This window comes from Carettochelys insculpta, chromosome 9, assembly GCF_033958435.1.
Source record: "Carettochelys insculpta isolate YL-2023 chromosome 9, ASM3395843v1, whole genome shotgun sequence".
NCBI lineage: Eukaryota > Metazoa > Chordata > Testudines > Carettochelyidae > Carettochelys > Carettochelys insculpta.
Window position 1 is genome coordinate 12,664,923 of NC_134145.1, and position 26,667 is coordinate 12,691,589.

Below are 26,667 nucleotides of genomic sequence, written 5' to 3' on the forward strand. Positions count from 1 at the left end.
GAAATGATAGTTCAAACCATATTAAAAAACTTTCCAGAAGCAAAAGAAAAAAAAAAAAAGGAAAATTCAAGTCAAACTTACCTTCCCCAAACCAGTTAGTTACCAGAAATGGACAGAACAAATGTTGGATAATGGTTTGGAACAAACAATTAGCAGTTCACTAGCATACAAACCCTTAGTCAGCTAAAGGCTGAGAAATAAAACATTACTGAGGTTGTGCAATTGAGAACTAGTCCAAAAAGATTTTTCTCCTTACAAAAAAGATTCAACAGGGACCTGGTACAGGTTGAACCTCTCTAATTCAGAACTCTCATCTGGAATACATCCATAATCCAGCATGATTTTAGTTAGCTGAGTGACAACTTATTGTGGGCGTGGCCAAGTTTTCTGCTGTCCCATAAAGTTTGTTCACAAACATCAATCCTGGCTCTCAGTGTTCCATGCTGTTTTTGAGCTGTAATCTACCCATAAATGTCTTCTAAGAGCCCAGGAAGCAGTGTTGGTAATGTGGTAGAAATATTGACCTCCCGTGGTGTGGCAAAATTCTCTCCTCTGGCACAGGTCAGGTCCCAAGGGTGCCAGATGAGAGAGGTTCAACCTGTAATAGATTGTTCTACTGCAAGGTGGGAAGGTCAGGTTCAAAACCATTTCTGTACGTTGTCACAGTTGAGGGTAACTGCACCTCTGTTTGGTGTTCTAGGTTTCTGCCCCTCACCCATCACCACTCTTGCATAGAGGACCGCATCTCCCTTCCACTTGACCAGGGTTTCTCCAGGCATTAAAAATTCCCTGCTGACACCAATATTCCCAGCAAGCCAGCCTAAATAGGCCAGCATGTGCACTTTGCTCTCTCCCCAAACACTATGGATAGCTGACATTGTCACAGCTCTAAGCAAGCACATCTATCGTTAATGTAAAAGCATTTCATATAAGAAAAATAAAACCCTCCATATGCTGCTAATAAGCCTAGCAGAGATCACTCCAACTCCAAAACAGGCTGATCGGAGCCAGTCCTTGAAATCCCAGAGAAGGATTTTTCCTGCAGTTACAAACTTGTAACAACCTTAACTCAGAACCAGAACATTCACATCAAGCTGCTCTTTTGGAGTATTCTCCTCAGACTATCTGCATTAAAAGGTGATCTTGCAGTTGAAATTATGGACCAGGACCACTCTGTGTGTGCGTATGTAAATCAAAGAGGAAGAGGAGTGCGCTCTCCTTTGGATCAGAAGGGTAGCCAAGTTAGTTTGTATCTTCAAAAACAACAAGGAATCCTGTGGCACCTTCATAGACTCAGATATTTTGGAGCTTAAGTTTTTGTGGGCAAAGACTCACTTTGTCAGATGCATGAATGGGGGGTGGGCGGGGTGTTCCCTCTTTAAATCCTCCTCTGGAACCCCCCTGCCCCCCCCCACACTCATGCATCTGATGAAGGTCTTTGCCCACGAAAGCTTATGCTCCAAAACATCTGTTAGTCTATGATGGTGCCACTGGGCTTCTTCCCTTTGGAGTTACACCAGCACTTCTGTATGATGTACCTGAGAACAGCACAAGTTGACGATGTTTATAATTTGTTAACAACAAAGCTGTCAACTCTAACACTACTTTATCATTTCCTCCTTTGCTTACCTTCATCAGGGTTTTGTGCATCTCCTGCAGCAGACTGACCACAAATAAAATCCAGCTTCTTTCCCTCCCCTCCCCACTTTTGTTTTGCACATTTGCAGAACCAGTGCTGGCCCACAGCAGGAATGTTTTGGTTCCCCCTATTAAAGCATGCAAGCTCTTATGAAGGGCAAAGAAGTGCTTGAACTGTTCTGGGCCCCAAGCAATCACTCAGTCTGCTTGTGCCTACTGCCAGCGCTGCTTGACTGATGTCCTCTAGGAGATGTATTGTAACTGGCCTTTTCCACATGTGCACAAAGCACTCCCTGCTCTTCCAGGGATGATCAGCAATTGCACAAAGAGGCAGCCCTTGGAAAGGAAATGGGTGAAATTTTCAACTTCAACATGACAGATGTCTGGCAGACATTGCACGTTTTCCTAGAGTGAAATTCCTTTCAGCCCCCCATGCCAGCAGGGCACCAGAGCTTGAGCTGAGGAGAATGTCACCCCAGAAGTATCTGAGGTGACAACAGCCTGGTGAGGCACCACAGCTAAAAGTCACAGTGAAGCTGCTGCAGCATGGGTCTCAGTGCAGCCTGCAAGACCACCTGCAATACTAGGCACATGCTTGCATTGCTAGCCTGTGCTGCAACATCCTCTCAGCTAGTTGTAGGCTGGCTAGACAGCTAGTCTGAGCTGCCATCACACATCCAATTGCCACCTAGATAAGATTACATGGGTTAGAGTTTGCTCAGAAGTAGCTACCAGCTGGAAGAGAGGAGAGCACCAGGAATATATTAAGCTCCTGATCTGCAGAGCAAACCGCTCCCCTACTTCTCTCTACACTGGCTGCTTAGTGGGCTCAACTTCCCTTGCAACCATGGGGAGGAAAACCTCCTCACCATGCATAGTCTTGGGACAGTGGTCTTGTGCACAGCCTCTTCCACTCAGGGAATTTCACTTTGCCACTGAAGCTTCTAAAGGTCTTTTTAAAACCCAGTTGTCCACGTTTAACAGAAAGGTCCCAGGCCCACCAGTTCTCTCCTGGTGAGCAAAACTCACATGAGACTTATTGCAGTCGGTAGGCACCTGAGCTACACATTGACTTCCGGATTAGCAACCCACATCTTCCAAGTTAACCTGGCCCCACAAACCAGATCGAGGATGGGGAACTGCTGCTTTCTTCTAATGGAGAAGAACCCTGACTTTGTGATGTCTCAGATCTTCTAAGTCCTTGACAGGCAACGCCCTAAGGAAACTATTCATACCACAGAATTCATTTGGGCCAAGTCTACACTACAGGGGAAGGCTGAATGAAGGTATGCGATTTCCAGCTATGTTAATTATGTAGCTAAAGTCAACATGTTTAATTCGGGCTTCTGTGCTGTCTCCTGAGCATTCTCCACTCAGAGAGGCTGATGGGAGCCTGTGCTCCCATTGGCTTCCCTTATTCCTAATCGGGTGGGGAAGGGAGGGCAGAAGTCCCACAGTCAATGGGGGTGCCCTATAAATTTGATTCAGTGAGTCCCCACTAGGTGACCGCAGCTGGGTCGATCATTCTTGTAGCGCAGATGTACCCTCACGCCATCAACTTCCCCAGCTCTGAGAGGCCAAGCTGTGTGTGGCAGGCTCCTGAGACGCCTAGCTTTGAAGCTGCAGCCTGACTACCACTACGGCGACTCAGGTCCACTCCACATGTTGAAATGGCCGCCAGCATAAGGGCTATTCCAATTCACGTCCACGTCTCCAAGGCTGTTTCGCAGCCCAGAGCCCCGTGCTACAGACAAAACTCGGGGCCTAATGCAGCAGGGAAGAGAGCGCTAAGCTGCTTTGTGCTCTTCTGTTGCTCTGGGTTGAAGGAATTCTCCAGCAGCCCCTGGACAGCATCTCTGCACTGCTGAAGCAGCATATAAAAGATGCTCATATTCCACCACCTTCTTAATCCTACCACACTGTATTCAGCCATTCAGTTCCTGCCCTGCATCTTGTGGTAAAAGGGTTAAAAGGGCCAGTCCTCACAAGGTACACTCCCCCTTCCCCCTTAAAACAGTCCAGAAAGCATCAGAGTCATTTGGGGGTGGGGGGTAAGGAAACATCCATCTTTCCAATGGCAAGACTCAGTAACAAACAGCAGAGAGGTGAACTCAAATGTTTATGTTTACATTTATTACAGCATGGAGGGGGAAAAAAGAACCGTTTCATTCAAAAAACCATCCCATACCAATGAAGACAATAATTTAGCTATCCATTTTAAAATACATTAAAACCTGTCTGTCATTTCTCACTTCAAAAAACCAAAAAAAGAAAGAAAAAGAAAAAAAACAAGAAAAAAAAAGAAAAACCAAAAGGAAAAAGATGACCCATTCTGGAGACCACGGATGTATTAGCAATACAACAAATCTTCATTTGAGTTTTTAAATTTTTTTAAATATTAACCTGACTGTAACTATGAGACTGACACCTTTTGCCCACCCCCCCAATCCCACCCTCACCCCCATTGACCTTCTACAGGTAAAGCACAATTAAAATGCCTAGGAAAAAGAAGGCAAACATTTCAAAAAATTCATATTACACACTTAAAAAAAAGTTTGTCATCTCATCTCTTGCAGTCAGAATAATAAAAACCAGCCAATGTTCCCAAAAAAACAGCTCAATGAAGGGGTGCGGGGGGGAAAAAAAAAGAAAGACATCCCTTTAATAAAACATTATCAACAAATATCGTACACAAACTACAATGTATAATAATTACTTTTTTTCCCTCTCTTATTTTAGAACCAGACTACAAGGTAAGAAAAAACACTGAAACAAGATACAATGTTCTCAATAATCGGCACAAAGGGAAAATCCAGCGAGATAATATTTTACATAATATGATATACATGGATCAGAAGTGGAGATTTATAAAACAAAGACCAACTACAGGGTAGTGTAATGTACAGAGATCCCCAGACTCTGGTCAGTGTCACCTTGACATGATGGGCTTTTTACTTTTCTGTAGTCACCTCTACCACGAGAAGATAGATCCCCCACCCCCACCCCACCTGCTTTTGTTTTGATTTTTGTGTCTTTTATTATAGAGTGAGCCTACAGAATAGCAAGTACACATTTTAACAATTACTTTAGAAGATCTCCGTCCAGTTCCAAAAGCGCACACAGCAGAACCCTGATAAGATCACATCTTTTTTTTCCCTTTAAATACAAACCCCAAAAGTCAACAGATGTTAGCTTGAGATCCCAGTTGCCAAATCCCAGGTCAGATTAACCCCCGTGCCCCCCCGCCCCCTAAATTTATTTATTTGGAAGGGAGTATGGAGGAAGGATTCTTACAGGTGAAGTACTGAACTCTCCTTGTATTCCGAGAGGGGGAAAAAAAAGACTAATACAGTGCATGCCATGGTCACAGATAGTAAAGATCACAATTAATTCTTGAGGATGTGATCCTATGAGGGGCCAACTGCATTAACAATGTTCTATGGGGCGGAGGAGTCTCTTCTGGAGGAGGAGGAGGAGGCGGCAGTGTGCTGCAAACAGAACAAAACAGGCCTTCTGAACCAAAACTGCCAATTGTAAACTGTCCAGTTTATTTTCTTTTAAAAAAAATGACTACAACAGAGACATGAGATTTTGTATCTAGACTAGCTTCCTGGTGTAGCACAGCACAAACAGACAACAGGGTTAAAAGAACAAAGCAAAGAGGTTGGAGTTGGGTACTAGAGGCTTCCATTTGTTTCCAAAATAAAAAAAAAGTGTCATGTACATATATAAACCCTTCCGCACAAGAAGGATCTTGTCACGTCTTGAAATATTTTAAGTTTTGTCCTTCATGTTTTATGGAATAAAAAGTTCAGCCTTTTTATTGCATGAAACTAAAACTGGGGCTTGTCCCCCTCTCGCCGCTCTGCCAGTACACCTAGCATCTTCTTGCATAATTTCTTTTAGCTCCTCCAAACGGCAGCTGACTCTCTTTATCCTGGAGGGGAGGGAAATCACACACTCATCGTCATGCTGGGGGAATACTGAAAGAGAGACAAACGCAGAATGAGTACTGGGCAAACAGGACGGAAATACTCAATGCTGCTATGGGAAGAGGGGATAGGAAAGTAAGACTCAAGCTTATGAAAACTATAAAGCAACATAATTGGATATAATAAATCACAAAGATAGAATGTTTTAGAGACTCTTAATTTATCAGCACATAATCCATTCCATAACGTTCTTTCCAGGGAGAAAATAAGCAAAACAGTATGGGGTTGGAGGCAATTTAAATGCTTGCATGTATATAATGCTAAATATGTTGAGGGACTAAAGGGGAAGCTTCTTGCATTGGTAGAGCCAGAAATCCTCTGGAAATACTTCATTGATCTCCAAGGCGAGTGCCTGTTTGCTCACAGCTGAAGGCAAGCATGGTTAGCCGTGGCTGCTTGGGGGATGGTGGGGAGGTGTGTGTGTGTGTGCAGCCTGGAATAAAGCTTCTCCTGAGCATCACTAGACCCACAGTCCCCCACTGAAGTGCAGTTGTGTAAAGGGGGGCAGCACAGACCAAAGAGGTTTGTCTCCAACTCACCACAGCAGCTTGCTTTCACCGGAGTCAATTCCATGCAGACGATGGCCGGGGAAAGGTGTGGGGGGAGATGGGGACGAGACAAGAGTCACGTACACCTTTATTAAAACACCCTAACAAAAGGGCACCTATCTGGGTTCACAACCATGTGACCATTGGCGTCACATTTTTTCTCTCCCCTCAGCCTCACTTGCTACGCCTGGCGCTGCTGCCATCTTGTCTTAGTCTTTAAGCTTTTTGACTCAATACCTTGTTCACCCATAGACCTCAAACAGCAGTGTAAATGGCAGGGAAGGGTTATCCCCACTCTGTTTTTTTTGCCTGGAGAGGGGCTGCTCAGGAGAGATCCCAGAAGCACCCAGCTGATTAGCTGAGCGCCCACAGTGCGTCTATTGGTGGTGCGCATCCGCACATGCCTTAGTGCGCACAAAAATTATTCTGCCCATGGGTGGAAGAAACCAGAGGGAGCACTGACACGGGGGAGTCCTCTGCAAAGCACAGCTATTAAGCAACATTTCCATGGTCAAACAGCCCAGTCGGTAGCACACTCAGGATCAGAAGCCAGGGCTCCTTAGGTCCCAGCCCCCTGCCAAGTTCCCTGGACCACAGCTTGATCTGTGCGAAATGGCAACATGCTTTGACGACTGGAGATCAGCCCCACCCTTCTGGACCACAGGCTCCACCAGGATACAGAAACAGAGGCCCGTAAATTTGGTGACACCCAAAGAGAGGCAGCCTGGAGGAAGAGCACAGAAGCAACTCACATTGTCATTTTGGAAGGAGTGGAGGAAGTTGCCTCCCAGTTCACCATCATCTCTCGGAGTCCCCGGGGGATTGCTAATGCCACTTATGTTGTTTGGAGAATTCTAGAGACACACAAGAGAAGGAGAATGTGACGATGCCTCAAATAGATCACTGAGCACAGCCCGGCAAGATCCTTCTCCAGCAACTACGAACAGCCGGGGGGACAGCAGGACTGCTTTATGCAACTGTCCGCTGGGGCTGAAGCAAACGTCCCCTGGGAAAGGGCTACCGGACGGGAGAACGCCCATGTGTCTCTTTACTGCTCCCCTACACTGCAGCTTCAAATCACACGTGGATTTTTCTTGGGGCAGATGCTTTAGGAACGAGGGAAGGACTACAGTGGAAAGGAACATTATTTGCCATCACGGTCACCTCAGTTCACACTTACTTTTGGAAGTCCATCTATGTCACCTGAGCCTGCAGAAAGCGGGGAAGAAAGAGAACTCTTACTCGCCAGTTAGTTACATCCCTCGCTCCCCAGTAATGCCGTTTTCCTCCTGGGCTAGCCCACTCAGCGCTGGAGCACGCTGGGCGTGTATGCCTAGAATGCCATCCAGAAACAGGAGGCTGTTGCTACACGCAGCTACTCCAGGGCATTGCTAGCAGCAGGCGGCAACAGCCGGCAATGCAGGTCACAGCTGTGCTAATCCCACCCCTCTTCACATTTGCCTCCGGTAGAGGGAATGGCAGGCGGCGGGGGGCCTCAGCTGCCTTTCCTTTGTATGCTCAACTCCAGAGAGCTGAGGCCAGCCCACCTGGCTGCACAGGGCTGGGCACTCTCTGCCTAGCGCTGTGATAATGGCAGGTTAGCAGCAAGAGCTTTGGCTCTCCCTGAGGTACTCCCACATCATCAAACTAGAGCGCCGCTCCTACGCTCCAGGACAAGGCGGGAGACAGACACAATGGGTTAACGGGCCATGCTGGTAAGTTTAAGTGGCTCTTCTGACGCAGTCTATCACTGCTGCTGTGGCTAGAGCTCCAAGTTACACCAGGCGAGTATCTGGCCACGTGGGCAGACAGGCAGCTTGGCAGGTAGGTCCTGGCAAAACGGCTGCGCGGGACATGGGCCAAAGGAATCGGGGTGATTCTCAGGCCTCTGCAAGCTCACAGCCTCCAAAGTCAGTGACCAGGAGCAAGGCAGGAAAAGCCACCAGACAGCAACATTTCCCCGGCTGGATTCTAATCCCGAACGGCAAATCAGCATTAAGGGCTTGTCCCGGGTCAGGTCTAGCAGGCTTCCCGCTCAGCTGGCCTTCAGCTTACCTAAAGAGCCGTTCATGTGATGCGGTTCCATACCTCCCATGCCTCCCATTGGGCCGTCAGAGCCAGGCCCCATAGGGAACTGTGGAAGACAACAGCAGAAAACGTCACCCCACAATAAGAGACCCCCCACTACTCCTGTCGGGATCATGCAGCTCAGCCAACCCACTGGCACGGAGAGCCTCGCGACAGGACAGATGGCCTGCGACCCACATTCTGCCCAGCAACAGGAAGATGACCTGGTTCCCGCTGGGGCAGGACACAGTGTCTCTTAAAACTTCGCTCTCTCCAGAAAGCAGCAGCAAATGGTTTGACTGGTCGCAAAGGTTACGTCTCCATTGCAGAGACCGTGTCCACGCAGCTCCGCTGCCCAACCCCCCAGCGCAGACGGACAAGGGGGAGAGCAGGAGTTTTCCTGACAGCACAGGAAGGAAGCTCTCCGTCAGCATCTCTCCAGCCACCCGCGGCGGGGGGAGATTTGTTGGCCTAGCTGCATCGCTAGGATGTTAGGAGCGGTAATACTTGGGTCCAGCTGTTGGATTTGGCGGGCAAGCAGTGGTGAGACCTGCAATATATGGGAGGTTACAGGCACCGTGGCGGTCCCCTTCTGGGCATTGACTCGCCAGCGACAGAGGGACACGTTTGAAATGGAGACCAAGCGATGTGACTGCGGCTCTGGGCAGGAAGTGTTCACGGGGGCAGGACCTAGTGCGCTCAGCGCATGAATGGGACAGAAGCATAGATCTCTGCCCAGGGTGGCTGGGTTCTGCTTTCACCCTCTGGTCACAACCAGTGTATACAGAGAAATTAATATCCCTCCCTGGGACCGTCAACACCCACAGCATGTAAGATCCCCCCTCACTGCTCGGGAAACAGTGGTCATTGTGGTAGGGGATGAATCACAGCACCCAGCAGACCGACACAGGCTGGGTGCGACAAGGATGGGGGCCTCTCTCCCAACAGGTTAAAAGCTTCAAGACACTAGTGAGGAGGGGGGACTTCAAACCCTCCTTACAGGAACACTGTTACGAACACGTGGCTGAGACCCGGGCTCAGGTACATGCAGGTGGTCACCTTTTCACCTCTCCTGCCACGCCATCAGCACATGCTCTGCCAGGCATGCACCCATGTGTGTGGTGACCCCAGCTGCCGTGCCAGCAGCACGTGGTGCTGTCTCAATGAAGACTCATGCAGCAGCACAATGATCGTGCAGCTTCTGTCCCTCCAGCAGACACGGACACCGACAGCCACGGTTACACATCCTTGAAACCAAGGAACGATGTCTCCAGGGCATGTTACCCGCAAGAGACTCAGCCAAACATGCTGCGCCCTGCTCAGATGGGCTCTCCCTTTCACTCCACTGTGCTTGTGGCCTCCTCCTCTGGCCACGAGCCATATCCAAGATCGCCGCCCGCCACAACCACCTCCAGGCTGAAGAGCACACAACCTCGGCTACCATTGCAAACCCAGGCCCCAGAGCTCTCACCCCATCTGCCAACACATTTCGGCTGTAGCTGAGGAAGCCAGTCCCACCTGGTTTCCTTACATTGCCTCCCATCTTCTCCCGGTGCTGCTACAAACATGCCCCGGGATCAGCAAAGCTTCAATGTATCTCCTTTGCTAGATCCCCGTCACAGCCACCCAGGCTGTGACCATCAGCCGTCTGTCAGCGTGGGGAACGGACAGGCCTCCATTTGGGGCCGACCAATGCAGCTCCTGAAGTAGGCCAAGGGGATCTGCTCTTGAGCAATCTAAAACCCAGATGTCCCATGTATGCCCAGCTCCTGACTCAAGAGAGCAGGAATGGGGAAATCTCACCTGGCTCTGCCATCTTCCTGATGAACAAAACCATCAAAGCGAGTCAGCAGCCTGTACAAGCTGAAGGACAGTCCAGAATTCAGGCCAACTGGCAGACTCTGCTTGGGGAAGGCCTAGAGACCCAGAGTAGCTGGAGGGGCGGATGGAGCACTCTCATCGCTGCTGTAATGGCTGCTCCAAGCCAACGCTTTCAGCTCCTCCCTGACTGAGTACCAAACCCAACAGGCTTCAAGAGGAACTGTCATGCTCTGACCCAACCCCCTTTCTGGCACCCCCTCCACTCCTCCTTCTAAGTGGGCAGGAGTAAGGTCTTCCCTCCTCGGCACACAAACAGGAGGGATGAACCCTCACTGGATCCAGCCAGGGCAGCCCCTTGCACTTGGGTGCCACATCTCAGGATCCGCACCGAACAGCATCAGGCAGATTCAATAATGTATCAGCTCCCTGTTGCCATCAAGCAGCTCAGCTACTGCAAAGACATGGGGGAAGAGTTTCGGTTTATCACCCCCGCCTACCTCAGGCTGTTTCTCTGTCCCTACATCGGCAAAGATCACATCCCTGGCAACGGCCAAGGAAGTTCCCACTCAAGTCACTTTATCTACATGAGCTGCAGATGAGAGTCAAGCCCAGCAAACAGCGGTATAAACAGACAGGCAGCCCATGTGGGCAAAAAAACCCAGACCCACCAAAAACACTTCCTGGTGTATGTGCGCCAAGCTGCAGCACAGAATATAGCCTAAGGGCCTGGTTACAAAGCCCCTTAAGGTTATGTGCACACAGCAATTAAACACGGACAGCCCAGCCAGGTCAGGTGAGTCACTCTCTCGGGGCTGTAAATTTGCTGTGTAGCTATTTAGACTTGGGCTGAAGCCTGAGCTCTCAGACCCTCTCCCCAAAGAGGATCGCAGGGTCCTGGCTCCAGCCTGAACAAAACATCTACACAGCAATTTTTCACCCTACCGTCCAAGCCCTGCAAGTCCAAGTCAGCTGGCCCAGGCCCAGCATGGCTGTGCCACCGGTCTTTTACTCCAGTGTAGATGCATCCTTAAAGGGACAATGTCAATATGAAATAAATGTTGTCACTCTGGTCTGATCATCTGCAACACCCCCCTTCCCGTAATAACAAAAGAGTACCTTCTTTCTTCTCCAGTCTGTGGATTTGGGTTGTGACTGTCAGGAGCCCAAATCCCACTGATGTTCAACATATGCTTTGAAAATCCCTGTCTTTGTGCATTTGACTGCACTTCTTGTCTAGTCAGTTTTGCTGTTCTCCCCTAAAGAGTCAGCTTTCCCTTTGGTGTGTGCTTTAGTTATTATCTTCTCACCCTCTCAGAGGGGAAAGAGTCAAAAAACCTCACAGGTGATCACAAAACCGCCCCCACAAACTGACAAGAGAGCTCGAAAACAAGCTGCGATTGGAACTCAGTTCTGAAAACAAGTCACTTTCAAGTGGACTGTATCACTTTAAATGCAACTGCTCGCTGGGCACATTGCTGACATGATCTTGACCAGAGCAGCACGAACAGCACTATTTTAATGAGCATAAAAAATTAACAAAGTCACTGAGGAGTTAATCACTTTTTGATGGTTTGTTGTATTTCTATTTTGTAACCAATGGCTGAAATCAATTAAAGTGCTCTACCCTCAACTGATGAAGTTAATTATGATTTGTTATGGTATCTGATATGTAAATTATTAGAAAGCAGACTCACATTCGATCTACTGCCTCCAGGCGGTACTGGATTAATCATCGTGTAGATGTTGTCACTTGAATTGGTTGAATCTGTAGAACAGTGGAGCCCAGTAAGTCAGGGTGATTAATTCATTTCTTAATTAAAACAAACTCACGCCACTTGAACTCATTCTTTTCTATTTTATCACCTAAAATTCTCTTTAAGTACCACCATTTTCTGGCTAATTTGTATTTAATGAAGATTCACAAAGTTTTTAATCACAGAAATTCAACTGTGAAAATAATTCAACTACTGAGAATCACAGGGCTTGCTCCTCAGAAGACGTGCAGAAAGATAATTTGCTTCTGTGTATCACTTAAAACCTTAAAAATGATCCGAAGCAACCTTACTGCAATATCGGTATTAAAAACAAATCCCAGAACTGCGCGGAAGAGGAATCCAAACCTTTATAATGCACATGGTAACAGAGAAACCATTTTAATCATGACAAAATCTAAATGCACAAAATTACAAGTGTGCTGCAGTGACAGAACACTGGGGCAGTGACTAACAGCACACATTAACATATGGATTGTTTTATGATGACCTAGTCTGAAATGTAGGTCAGAGTTCTCATAAAAATGCAGAAGCAGAAAGACAGTCATAATATTACATTTTAGCTCCACCCCTGCAGCTGTGAAACACCACCACTACAGAGCAAGGCTACTTCCCTGGAGCCCACCCACCCGCCAGCCCCTCCTATTGATCACCACAATGATTACTAAATCAGCCTTGCAAAGCTGCCAGAAAGAGAAATTTACCAGCCCAGATGCAGAATCTCTGTGCCCACCTTTACATGGGAGCTTTTACTGACCCATCCAAAAAGAACAAAAAATTTGTGGGTGAGGGAATTTGCTTACCCCAGTGAACAGCATTTTGCAAAGCTGTTTTCAAAAACCCCTGGAAGTCCACATTATAAATCTCAACATCACAATGGCAGCCTCCACAGCCTGACATGTTCTTTTTAAGGGAGGAGGCATCAGGGTTAAAATGGGGTGGCAGTGGAAGCTAGGTGGGGAGAGTCTTTGTTTTTGGTTATTGAAATGATTTTTATTCTTAGTTTGATTTTTCTTTTTTTTTTCTGTTTTAAAGAGCAAAGAGAAGCTGGTTTCCATCAGCCCCTAAAATGGTACAAAATGATTCCTGCTTTTTGTTTGCTAACCAGCAGGAAAAGTACATTTTTTAAATCAAAGAACCAGCAGCATTTTGCACATTTCTAGGGTGGCATGTTAACAAGGCTGGTTCACTCTAGGACCACAGGGATTAAACGCCAAGTGACTGCTGCTTCTTGAGGAAACCCATGTGGTCACTGAGAAGGGCTCCCTGTTCTTCTACTGTGTGTGTACTCACACCTGCTTTCAGAGCACCCGCTCTGCCCAAAACACACACTCCTCAGGTGGAGATGTGAATACAAAGCCCCCACTAATACCAAAAGCTTCTTTCAACACTACTGCACAGTGGAGCAGCAGTTGAGTGTGAACTGAGGGGTTCGGGGGTTACCATTCCAAAAGACCCCATATATCTAATTTATTTATTGGGCTGAATTTGTAAGCTGTTGAATTTTACCTGCAGGACTAGGCATGATTGGTGTTCCTGGAGGACCTCCACCACCAGGGGGCCCCTGCAGACAAGATTAAGCACACATCAGAAACCACTCTGATAACATATACTGCAAGAGGTCAGTAAGATCCTGCTGCTGTCAGCAACAATGTCTCACCTTGGTATTCAGCCAAGCATTAATCTCCTGCTAAAACCTTTGATGCACTCTCCTAGCCAAAGTACAATGCTTTGTTTAAGCCCCGAGCAAAACCTGATTTTTTTTTTTTTAATAAAACGCGGAAGTATTTGAAAGGCACATGGGAGACAGTGGAAATCATTTTAAAAGAGGGCCCAGGGACACCATGCAAACTTTTCTTTTTTTTACATCGCCGGGGTGGGGGGGGGGGGCCTGTTCCGGGCACCCAGAACACACACACATTCTAGAAACAAGCACTCTTCACACCTTAGAATTTCTGCCTTTGCCCAAAGGTTCGGAACCAACTCAGGATAGAGGGACACACTGTACATTTAAATAGACTCAGTGTGAATGAAAATTCAAAATACAATCTCTCTCACGCACTCTCTCACACACACACACACACACGCAAAAAGACTCAACGACAAACTGTGCGTCCACTTGAAATCTGACCATGAAGCTGTTCTGACAAAGAACTCAGCCCCAGGCACTTACCACGTATGTACCAGGTGACGAAGAGGAATACGGAATCTAAAAAACAGAGCATAGGAAATAGTCACTTATCTGAATACATCATTTTCCCCAAAATAACCCTATTTGCACATTTAACTCTGGTGCCCACATCCCACTTTGTCAAACTGAAGCACAAAATAGGTTGAAATACACCAATGGCCACAGACAATTCCAACAATGCACTGAATATGCTCGTACCTCTGTTTTAAAACTCACCCCATCCCCAAAACCCTGATCGTTGGCAAGCTACAAAAGGCAACAAAAATTAAATGGTGCAAGAGCAAGGTTGTGGTTGTTCTGCACTAAGTCAGACATGTGGTCTCTGCACGACCAGGTGGCTGTAGGAGGATCCTGTCTCCTTCCTCCCCACCTTTTTATTTTGAGGTTCAGGCAGTGCTGTAAAGTATCACAACATTTCCCTGAATCATAAAGAAAGTAAACAGAAAACTGGCTAAGGAATGGATTAGAATGAAACACAACCTTAAACTTTAGATGCACCAAAGCAGTAAGCATATGGAAGGAATGCTATATAACATAAAAATCTTTAGCTGGATAGCTGTCCACGGTATGGAGGATGGTAAGTGTCTGTGTGGGGCTTTGCCCACATTTAAATTGGCTTAACTCTACTTTCTTGTCTTGATACTCAGACATTTTACTGTAACATCTGTAGACTGGCTGGCTCTAAAGATGAAGCTTTTGTAAGCAGTTGCAGAATAAGACTGGCAATAGCAGTCCTATTTGAAGATACGCTCAAGTGCAAGCTTTTGTTCTAGTCTAATAGAGATAAAAAGAGAAACTTACTGAATTAGCACTGCTGGGATTAGGCCATGGTCTACCAGCACCTGGGCCCCTAGAGGTTAAATGAAAAGAAAGGCTTTTTATACACAGCGTATTGAGATATAGTAGTACAACAACGCAGAACTGGGATTCCAAGTCATTTCAACGCAAGGATCAAAGCTACGGTTAAAGCATCATGAGTTTTGCCTTACATGTTAATTCCAGGCATGCCGGGGCCTAAAGAGTTGGGTGGAGGTCTCATTCCGCCGCCATAGTTCTGCAATGATAACCAAGGATCAGTCTACCATAACGAGAAGGGAAACCGGAGAAGAAAAGAGAAGGGGAAAAAACAAACAAACAAAAACAAGAGGGTTAGTGTGTGAAAATGAACTTTAATAAAAAATTAGATGACAATGAACATACAAGCAATTAAAAACTTTAAAAATAAACAGGACTGTGCAATCTTTCCCTGGACTCTCAGTAAGCTATCAGGGCCTGGTAAAGAATACAGAAGCCAGGCAGATTTTGCAATATGGCCTCCCTACAGGAACTGCAGACCAGACAGTGCAGTACTGGGTCATCCTAGACCAGGACCCGACCTCTGGCAGTGGCCAACAGACACTTCAGAGAAGACAGACTGCCATGGTCAAAGCTGTAATACAATTATTACAGAGGGCAGGAAATTCCCGCCCAACTCCAGCAGGCAAATCAGTTTCTGGCCTGTGTTCTTCCTTTTTCCCCCCTCTCTTTTAATTGGGGGTGGAGGGAGACAAAAACAAAGTAACTGCTTGAAAGATTATTGCTACAGTGTAACGAGCAAGCAAAGGGATGCACAGAAGAGACGCCAAGGGCGTAAATGTTTGCAGCAGCTTTCTAAAGATAGAAAAGGAACAGCCTAGCCTCCTAAGGTCACAGCTCACTTAAAAAACCATGTAGGTCTTAAAATCAATACAGAACAGGGTACATTTCAGTCATGCACAGGCAGATGTATAGAGATTTATGACCCACGGAGCTGCAAGAGAAGGGACTTCCATTTTACTACAGAACTGTTCCCATTGAGCAAATCACTAACTTGTGCCTCTTCATGGTAATGCCAACACCGCATCAAACACCACGTGCCAGGGTGGGATGGAAGGCGATGTGCAAGCCAGAAATGCTGCCAACACATCCACTGTTGTGCAAAACTCCCCAGCTCAGGCACCTGCTCTTTTTTACACCCGCCCCGGCTCTGCCTATCCCAGGAATCACCAATCAGCATACCTGATCATGTAACACCGTGTCTAGTGCAATCCCAAGCCAGAGGATGTTGTGGCTCCAGGAGCAGGAATCGTGCTGAATTTCCCTGTCTCTCACACTGCTGCTGGGCACCTGACTTGGAATCTGGGCACACCGTTTGCAGGGTACATCAGCCCTGCTAAATTCTTTCTATGGGTTTTGGCTGAGGGAGAATGGCTCTAGGAAGCTGCCACTCCCACACATCCAGCTAAGCCACCCAACTCAGCAAACCCACGCCTGTGAGAGGGACAGAGCCGAGAAGCATGCTGACAGCCAGCGCCTGAGAACAACCCTGCAGGCACTTGTTGAAATGGCCAATGAAAAGGATTCTCCCAGGGACTGGGCACTCCCTGTATTTGCAAGTATGGCAGTGCAAATAGCTTAGACCAACCACTTAAACAAACCACCACAGGGGTTTTTCCTTTCCAGCAGAGGAACAAATCTCATGTGGCTCTCAGGAGATGGAAGACTCCCCAGTTTCAGAGCCACTGAGTCCCATTTCTCACCTGCAAACTTTTACTCTCTCCTCTGGTCCCATCTCCTTGAGAGTGTCTCGCAACCCACCCCCCGCCTTCACTTGACTGTGTGCATCTGGACAGCTATCCCTCCGGGACGGGAATGGGGAGCGTCAGCTCTTATTTGCCCTTGGATGAAGACTCCTAGGACATGCTTACCCCACACACATCTTTCGGCAGCCTGGGGAGTACACACCCAGACAGCGCCCCCGCCACCCACCCTCTTGCCTGGGCAGAACAGCAGAGGAGACTGTGTGCTGCTTAGGCAAATAACAGTCCTGAACCCTCTGGGTGCGCAACCTGCAGGTCCCTTCCCTCGCCACGCCACGCCTCCTGACCGACACCATTTCCTGATGCAGGGAAAGGCCCAAAGCCCTGGCAGCTGCCAGCTACAGCCTTCCCCCATCGGTGGAAGGCTCCAGCAGGGGCACGCAAAGGGAGAAGGCGCTGGCAGCTTGCCACTGCCTTTCCCTGACACATGCTGCTAGGGATCACGGTGTGGACAGGGCCAGCCTTTTGCTTTGGCATGTGGCTACACATACCGCACATGCCCTCAGAAGAGGCAGCAGCTGACTAAATCTACACTGCTAAGAGGCTCTTCTCACTGTAAATCAGGAGATCAGTGTCCTCTCCGGCCAACTCCTTGCCTGCTCCCTGGGCTGGAACAATGCCTAAGATGCAGCAGCACAGCGTCCATCCTTATTTTTAACTTTCTCCAAAAACACATCCAATTAATTTTTGGTTGACTTATTTGGAAGTTTGGTTCATCATGAGACTGATTGGGAATTTGCATCTTTTTTTCCTGTTCCCCTGCAACCACATCTGCAGTTGCAACACCTAGGCCAAGTTCCACTGAATTCAACTCCACACAGACATCCTTTGGGCTGAATCAGGCCCTTTACCTTACCTATGCGTTTACAGTAAACCCTCGATACACAAGACTGCTGCCCCGACCGGGGTGGGGGTGGGGGGGGGGGCGTGAAGCACTCCTGTCAAGGATGGCGGCTTGACTCATGGCTGGTGCCCCCCATAGGAGTGGTTTCCTGTCAGGGCAGCGACTGCAGCTCAAGCTGCCACCCCTGACAGAAAGCCGCTCGCTGCGGCAGTTCTCCCAGCTGGGGACCCCGGTGCGCAGACAGAATCTCGCAGCATGGCTGGGAGGAGCTGGGGGGCACGCAGCGGCTTGTGGTGCCGTCTCAGAAAAACCCGACGCAAGCGGCGCTGCGCCTCCCCAGCTGGGAGAAGCCGGAGGCCGCGTGGCTGCCCCCCGTACTTCCCTTAGTTGCCTGCTCCCCCACCCCTCCTGGTCACAGGGCTCTTCTGCCCTTAGCCCTTCCACTGCCACTGCATGTCCTGTCCGGGGTCATATCACTCTACTAGAAGAGGTACAATGGATGGTCAGGAGCTGCAGGTGGCAGGGCAGTGCCTCCTGAGAATGGCAGCCCCACAGTCCTGCTCCTGGGCGAGATGGCACCAGTCTCCTCTGGACACTGCAGCACCTGACAACAGAGTCTGGTGGATCAGCAGGTGCAGTGCACACCTGTATTCAGACAGAAACGTGCATTTGCACAGGGCTCTGAGAGCGAAACAAGGAGCCCTCTAACAGACATGCACCGGGAGTTCTTCAGTGAGAAACGAAGCCCTGTAATTCCCCAGCTTGTAACACCTCTCCTGACCCAGAGCAGCCTACATCATGCTTGATTAAAATGCAACAGTTTTCACCTCTGCTTGTCCAAACTGGAGAGAGCCAGCAGCACTTTCCTGGCACTCTGCTTGGCTGATGGAAGAGCAGCAGATGCAGGTTTTTGTAATCAGACATGTGGGATGATTAGGAGCTTTGTGTCAGTTCTGGGCTGCGCCAGACCATTAAAAAGTGTCACAAAGCAACTGGAATCTAAGTTTGCCTGCTAAAAATGTTTGGGAATTTTTTTCCCCCCCTAAGGTAGAGGGAATCTAGCACAGTGTCACTCCTACACCAAAGGAGACTGACTAAAAATGTATAATCTATCAACTTCTCTCCCTTCTTGTCAGTATTCAGTTTTTCATGAGCTGAATCATTTCTTAACTATCTTCACACACGACCCATCTAATTCAACCTCCCCCAACTCCCCACAAAAAGGAACACCCTGTGCAACACACATTGTTTGCTGCAGGGTTAAACAGCACTGAAGACTCATCATAGGAAACAAGTCTAGGAGGATAAACCTTCATCCACGATATGGTACTACGGTGTTTAAAGTCTATCACAATGAATGAACAGGAGTGAGTCAACATAGTAGCATGCAAATTCACTTGTTAAAAATGAATCAACACAAAGAGAGAATATATTAACCCAGATTTACTTCATTTAAAATTTACTCATAATTGGACTGGTTTCCCTGGTTTGTATGCAACCAAAGAGGGATTTGGCTTCATTTAGGAATGACAGAAGATTTTGTCGGATGTCAAGCTAACACTCATACAAGTGAAAATTCAGGGGAGAATGATGTTTTGTTCACTTAAAAATGTGGTTTGTTTTTTTTTTTAAAATTATGTCCACGCTTAGCTGCTACTTCAAAGGAATCCGACATGTTCAGTATGTTGAAATGCCTGGGAAAGGACAAGAGCTTCTGAAACATGGCTGGAAAAAAGTCACAGGAAAAAAGAAAAGGTGTCTGAATTTTTCTGAAGCTCGTGAGAAGGTAGGCGAGAGATCACTCTGCATATCCCACTGTGGGGGAAAATCCCTAAAATGCATCAGTAAACTCTTCCCCCACTGAAAATCTCCAACATGAAGTTTTATTTTAAAACTGGGGGAAGGGAAAGGACAGGAAACAAAGAATGGCTTCAATGCCAGAGAACTGAAATTGCCAGAGGACGATAGGGAAGAAGAGAATGCAGTAGAGGGAAGCTTTTACGTCCTCATTATAAATAACTTACTTTTTTACATGGGCACTCCCTTTCTTAAGCGTTAACGAGGCAAGCTGGATAATGCATCCACCGTCTCTATCTACACGGTCACAGCTAAACAGCACTGCCTCCGACTAAAGAGCTAGAGGGGCTTCTGCAATATCCCTAAAGAGGCCATGGAGCACTGAAGATACAGCTGTTGGAAGGTGGGCTTTCCAGCTGCAACGCTCTAATGTAAAATACATTAGTGCTAATGGGGAATAGGTGGGAAGAACTCCCAGCTCCTTAAGCCCCTAGAGATTACGAGCAAAACATCCTCCAAACAAACTTTATGAGATCACAAGATGTGCTTTGGCGCTGGACAGAAGAGAAAATGTAATACTTAGGCTTACCTGTGGACCAGGACCCATGGGGCCCATCCCTCGTGGAGGATTCATCCTTTGCATTGGTCCTCCCATGTTCGGGTGCCCTATTGGGAGAAGAACCAATGAAGTTGTTATAGCAGAGTAACCTCACTGGGCTCAAAGCCAACAGCGAGATGCTGGCAGGCATCTCCAAGCCTTTTTACCTTGCTGTCGTGTAGGGTCCATTGAATTGGGCAGCAGTGGCTGCGTACCAGGAACGGCCCCTGGAGGCTAGAAAAATGGAAGTGGGGATGGGGGGAGAAAAATAAGCTTTTAGATATGTAACCAAAATATGCTGTTTAAATTCAAGCACTTGAGAGAATTCAGGTGAATTTGGTGTATTTTTCTGGGAAACAAAGGACTTGTTCTAACCTTCTGTGCTTACACACAGCTCTCACCTGTATGCATCTCCCCTGACAGATTTCTATAAATCTCTGTAATTTGCCTAAGTTTGCTCTTCTGGCCCTCTGACTTTGTTTCACATATTTAGTTTTAAAAACCCCAAATTTCCCCTCTTATCCTTCACACTATTGTACTATTGGTCAAAATTCCAAGCTTCTATTTGTAAGGAAACAGAAGTAGGGGACCGATGTGGTTGTCAGGGTGAGAGAATGCCTGATGAAAGCACTTCAATGAAATGATACTGATACCAATGTAATTTTGAGGTATACACTTGACAAATATGCTATGTAAATGTATTTAAGTTATGTATTTGCCAGTGAACAGACATTTCATCTGCAAAGACAATTTTAAAAATTCTCAGTGAATAGATTATGAAGATGGCCTCAGGAGTATTAAAAATGTACATTTACTCTCATTTCCTAGTATTCAGAATGCTGTCGATTTCTTTTTTCCAAGTCAGACGACACTTAAACAAATCTATTTAAAGTTCAAAAGATGACTTCCATGTATAGCTCCGCACAGATAAAGGGGGGAGAGAAAAAAACCCCAGAGATAGCATCTGCCTTGAGGAAGCAAATGATAAACAATTTTGAAACACTGTTGCCTCTCTCTTATTTGAATACCAACATGAAGCAGATCATGCTGTAAACATTTAGAGACTCTTCAATAAGGAAATACAACTGTTTAGGCAGTCTGGGCCACTTATCAATACCACAAGGGGAGGAAAAGTTTTTATTCCAAAGCTTTATAGATCTACAGCTTGGGAGACAGAAGTAGCAAAACGATAAACTTCTCAGATGTGGGTCACATTGCTATTAATGTCCTTCTCCACTTAATAGTTATTGCCTTGTTTCTTGCTTATCTGGCCCTGCTGTTATGTTTTTGCACCACTGGATCCACCCAATAACCTAGCTAAGCTATTTAAGTGTCCTCCTTGATGTAGCTTTTTTTCTTTTAATTAAGAAGAGTTCAATTAGTTTTAGCCTCTAAATTAGCTGAAAATATTGAGTGACTAAAAACAAAGCTGCAGAAAGCTGAGATTCTGACACTTCCATGCTACAAACGGATCCCTTCCAATGCCTTGCCACAAACACTTCTAGTACGGCACTAGAGCTTAAGACTGAAAGGAAGGGACCACGCAGCTCCACCTAGATGTTATTAGGCAAAATTAAAAAAAGTTTTGCAACACAAAATAACCCACCCCTTACGGACTGGACAGCGTGAAGACAGTGCTGGACTTATTTCAGCAGCAAGAGCTTGAACATGGAGGCCTGAATTTACAGAGCCTCTGTAAAACTGCACTTTGCAAAGGAGTTGGCTTTCTGCATTTCACCAGGCCTGAATAGTGCACAGCGACTGGTTAAGAGCAGAAGTTTAATCAGACAGTTTCACTTTCCTGTTCTTTCTAAACTAGCTGGAAGCTAGAATGTCTAGCAAAGGAAAATGTAAACACGCCTGTCTTTTCTTACATAAGCACATAAGAAATGATGGCGTAGCCATTCTCAAGCGGTGATACATCCCCAATATTCTAAGCAAGATGTCAAGCAGTTGAATTCATCCTCAGGTTTCCCATCTTTAGACTTGACTCCAATCCTCTTTCCTGAGCACTTTATGCCAGGCACCAGAGGCAAGAGGCTGAGTATGTGATCAAGGTCCTCCTTTGCAGGGCAGGCAGAAGGCCTCCATTGTAAAGCACTCCAGAAATAAGTTACGGAGAGTTGCTTAAAGAATTAGTTATTTTCCATGTGCAGGTTTCCTCTTCTTCCTGGCCTGTGAGATTTCACCAGCGCTAATGAGGAAGGCAATGCAAGGAAAGTGGAGGAGATGTATAAAGCTGGGAGGACAGACTCCTTAAGTCCTCCTTCCTCATTCCCTAGAGCCCCAAGAGAAACACACACAGTTCACTCACACACACAGTCCACTCGAACTTCACAAAAGGAGAGCACGGAACAGGGTTATTTTTAAAGATGCCCCATAGCACTGGGAAGGCTGGCGATTACAAGAAGTTTCATCTTATTTAGTACTTGGTAAGATAGTCCATGTTTATCTCTAGCAAACCAGTACTTTGGGTGTAGCAAATCTGTCTCTTGTAATTGACTCAAACTGATAAGGCAGTTGGCTTTAAGACAGCTTTCCCTTTCATAAGTTCTTCTTACAATCAATCAGGCAGCTAAACAGAGATACAGGAAATAAATGGATGCCTAAAAATTTCTAACAGCAAGAACTTGTATGCACTATTTGTGAGTTCCGGTGACAAAGTGATGAGCCACTTACTACTGAAAAAAATAAAAACCACTCATAGAAAAGTATTAAAACTATTAAAAATTAAATGGACATTTCTAAAGCATGTTCTTAAAACACTGTCTTGTTTAACAGAGTGTAATGCACTAACAAGCATTACAAGGTTTATTTTAAAATGTCTTCCTTTGTTAAAAGCAAAATGACATTATTGGAATAGAAACTAAGCTGTAATTAGCAACATTCTTAGGATATACTTACAACTAAAAAGGCCACAGTCTTAGAACTCCTGTTGATAAGTAGGCCATGTTTATAAATATACCACCACCACCCCCATTTTCTTTTAGCATGGAATAAGAAAAATCAAGCTAAAATTTAACCTAGCAGTGGATCTAAGTGTTCTTAGTGGACTTTTTCCCCCCCTAACACCAGGATCACGTGCATCATTTTGATTTTTGAAGGTTCAAAGAAAAATTAATGTTTTAAGCTAGCTTTATTTTAAGCCGCAACCAGTGACAGCACAACTTGGCTTACGTCAGCTGAAATCACAGGTGACAGTCAAAGGAAGCCAAAAAGTTGTGTGATCATAAAGGAGAACTCAGAATTGTGTACATGTAGAAGCATTCTGGACAGTTAAGGAGCTGTTGGCAGTGGAGAGAACACACTTTCTGTGCCGGGTCCTGAAACTGACTATGTTTTCGTGATTGTGTTTTTACCAGGAAGTGGTTTCCTGAGAGTCACTGTGTTATAAACCTTGTGGAGAGAAGAGAACATATTTGGACAGACTTTGTTAAATCAGTGAATTAATGTTATTTGAATGACAGATACCACAAAGACGTCTAAAACAAAAGAAACCTTCAGCTCTAGGGAAGTCTGGCCTCCCCACACTACCAAAGAAGTTTCAGTTTAAAATCCTTAACTTAACTCAGGTAACAGAGGCAGGAAATACAATACCTGGTTTCCCATTCTGATGGGGGGCCGGGGACCTCCTGCGTATCGCGGTGACATAAAAGGCTGTAATTATATGAAATTAGTTCAGTGACAGGATGCACTCACAGCATGGACATAAAGAGAATTGCTACATTCCATACAGACTCTGGTTACAATCCACACATTTTTCTGGAGAAATCTTTTTTTTTTTTTAAAAAAATTAGAAGCTGATAAAAAATGATCTTCACCCTCCATTTTTGCATTTTTCACAGACTTATTTTTGTTGAAGAGAAATTTGTTTAACATACTTAGAGTGATATAAAGCAGCTAAAATTAGTGCACAGGAGACCCAGGATGATTAGACATTTTCCAAGTTTAAAAAAAAAGAAAAAAAAGAAAATTGATAAATGAAGCAAAATAGCCCAGTGCCAAGAACCAAAAGCCAAGCACTTAAACCATGTGTTCCTATTAGTGCTATGAATGCAATTAAAAAAAAATACCCACACAAATCAAAATTCTCACACTATCATAGCTATATCATTTATATATATATATTATACATACAGCTATGATATTTATTTGAAACTTACAAATGGGCTCTCTAATCCACTGTATGTAATCAACTGAATGTGCCAAATCAAAAGAAACAAACATTTCATACTGCCTCTGGCATGATGCTGGAAGAATAAAATTTAAGGATCGGATCCCCAGCTGGCGTAAATCAGCAAAGCCCCATAAGAATCAAAGGTGCTCTGGTGAGTTGCACCGACTGACCATCAGACCCCAACAAGCTTACAGAACAAAAACAGAACGCAAGCCCCGTTATCACTGCCCTACATATTTCTAGTGTCTTTACCTGACTGTGGGGTCCCATCATGCTGTTAGGATTGTGAGGTGGAGGCTGTGCGTGTGGCGAGGGCTGAGAACCAGGTGGTCCCTGTGAGGTCAGACAGTAGAAGGAGGTTATAGATTAGCACATGAAAGCGCAGAGAGAGCTAAAAAGGATTTACTGGTGGATCGCTTGGTAGGGAAGCCAGTCTCATTTTCGCAGAGTTTCTTTTAATTTGTAATAAAAGAACAGTGAATGATGTATGCAGGAAAAAAAAATAGAACATCTGTCAAAGCACACCAGCAACATTACAGTAGATGGTTTAGAATTCAACCAGGCTGCAATGACAAATACCTTTGGATAGGTTTGTAAGTGTGTACAGGGAGAGAGAAGGGTTCTCTGCTGCCTTCCCATGCCTTCCTGAAATTAGGAAACACCTTAAAGGGCTTCCTCTGTATTTTTTGGTCAGTGGTTAACACAAGGTATTAAAAATAGCAGACAGCCACAGATCTCACTTAGGGCACATGCATGTTTGTGCCAGCTATTTTTGAAGTGGAAGCCTATGTTAGCTCCAATGAATGGAAGGCACAATTCTAATCCACTTCTACATGTGTTGTTACCCTTACAGATGCAATGCCCTTCCCCAAGACGAATTACGTCATGATGCAAGTAAAGTTTCTTTGGAGTAAAAGCAACAGTAAACAGGTCTAGGGGAAAAAAGGAAAGATTAGTTCATGTCGCTTTTAACACCGCAAGACAGCAGTTTCAGACTATTTTTTCCTTTTTGGATTGAACACCCATTTTTTAATCCCCCTTTTAAAGCATGAAATGAGTTTGGAAAAATGTGGGCTCTGGGCAAGAACACACTGATGCACATTAATGCAAAAAACAAAACAAAAAACAAAAACAACAAAAAAAGAAACCAAGTCCAAGAACTTGTAATTGGCACAGAAAGCAAATAAGCCTGGTAAGTATGTTATGTGAAGCAGCCACGCACTTCAGGAAAAGCACAGCAGCAGATGTTCTATACCTGCCACATTACTAATTTCAACAAGTGTTCGCCTTCTAGCTGCTGCCAGCAATGGCATGGTTTGTTACCATGAGCAATTTTCTTAATTAACAGACATTAATTAGCCATTTAGCAATTTTGCAAGCATTTGTTTAGCAGCTTTCCTAAACATGAATACCACTGTGATAATGGTACTGATTAGAGGGGTCCCCTAATTAACAGTACAGGGAAGGAAAATTGAAATCACATAAATTAAGAAGGGAGGGGAAGTTAATGAAGGCAGGACATTTGCACCTGCAAATCCTTTGTAAGACGGAAACTTGAGTGCAATGTAAATAAAGTAAGAGGAATTTTTTAAGTGTTAACGCAGAAAGACGCAGCCACAAAGATTACAGGAGAACCAGCCCACCGTCAATCTTCCATGTTCAGTACATAGGCGCATCTAAAGGAATCTCTCTTGCTTTAAATCAGGCTAGGCATAACTAACACTACCTGGTAATATAGGGTAGTACAATAAGGCAAGAATAGTTTTCATACCTCACCAGGCTGTGTCTACGCTAGCCTAAAACTTCAAAATGGCCATTTCGAAGTTTACTAATGAAACACTGAAATACATATTCAGCGCCTCGTTAGAATGCCGGCAGCCACGGCACTTTGAAATTGACATGGCTCACCCAGGTGGGGCACCTTTTCAAAAGGACCCCAGCAACTTCGAAATCCCCTTATTCCTATCTGCTGTTAGGAATAAGGGATGTTGAAGTTGCCCGGGTCCTTTTGAAAAGGAGCCCTGTCTGGACAAGCTGCACGGCTGCGAGCCACATCAATTTCGAAGTGCCATGGCTGCCGACATTCTAATGAAGCGCTGAATATGTATTTCAGCGCTTCATTAGTAAACTTTGAAATGGCCATTTGCATGGCCATTTCGAAGTTTTGAGCTAGTGTAGACATAGCCCTAGAGCCACTGTTTTGAGCAGAAGCCGTAACTCAAAAGGTGCAACACCTCTCTACGCCCCACCACCACTTCAAAAATACCCTCTGAATATTCTCCCCTCACTGGCATGTTCTCAGAATTGATATCACCCTCCCCCCAAAGAAATCATTGCACAGGAGAGGAGACAAAGCTGAAATCATTGCAATTGAACCTCAACCATGTCGGGGATTTCACTAGAACCTTTCGTGACCTTTAAACATTCCCCCCTTGAATGGAAAGAGAAAATAACTCATAAGAAGACAATTATCTACTAAATGCCAACTAGACAAACATAGGCATGGGGTCTGACTGGAATAGTGGATCTCACTAGGAGAAATCAAACACACGAGGGAGGGTGAATCTACCTCTCTTTTGTGATGGATCCACTATGCTAGACACA

The 26,667-nt window shown here is 45.8% G+C and overlaps 1 protein-coding gene across 4 annotated transcripts in view; it reads right to left on the reverse strand.

Moving 5' to 3' along the window:
• Positions 1–3,761: 3,761 nt before the first annotated feature.
• SSBP3 (single stranded DNA binding protein 3) overlaps positions 3,762–26,667 on the reverse strand; it is a 148,759-nt gene continuing 125,853 nt past the window's right edge. The window contains exons 6-18 of one of the 4 annotated variants that reach the window (XM_075002447.1): positions 24,316–24,396; positions 23,484–23,543; positions 20,054–20,120; positions 19,878–19,954; positions 15,019–15,107; positions 14,831–14,879; positions 14,012–14,047; positions 13,348–13,402; positions 11,761–11,831; positions 8,234–8,312; positions 7,359–7,387; positions 6,931–7,032; positions 3,762–5,621 (exon numbers count right to left, since the gene is read on the reverse strand). In XM_075002447.1, coding sequence (XP_074858548.1) covers positions 5,592–5,621; positions 6,931–7,032; positions 7,359–7,387; positions 8,234–8,312; positions 11,761–11,831; positions 13,348–13,402; positions 14,012–14,047; positions 14,831–14,879; positions 15,019–15,107; positions 19,878–19,954; positions 20,054–20,120; positions 23,484–23,543; positions 24,316–24,396 — 825 coding nt within the window. In that variant the 3' untranslated portion in view covers positions 3,762–5,591. The remainder of the gene's footprint in view (positions 5,622–6,930; positions 7,033–7,358; positions 7,388–8,233; positions 8,313–11,760; positions 11,832–13,347; positions 13,403–14,011; positions 14,048–14,830; positions 14,880–15,018; positions 15,108–19,877; positions 19,955–20,053; positions 20,121–23,483; positions 23,544–24,315; positions 24,397–26,667) is intronic. The other 3 variants (XM_075002448.1, XM_075002449.1, XM_075002450.1) reach the window with 3 other exon arrangements.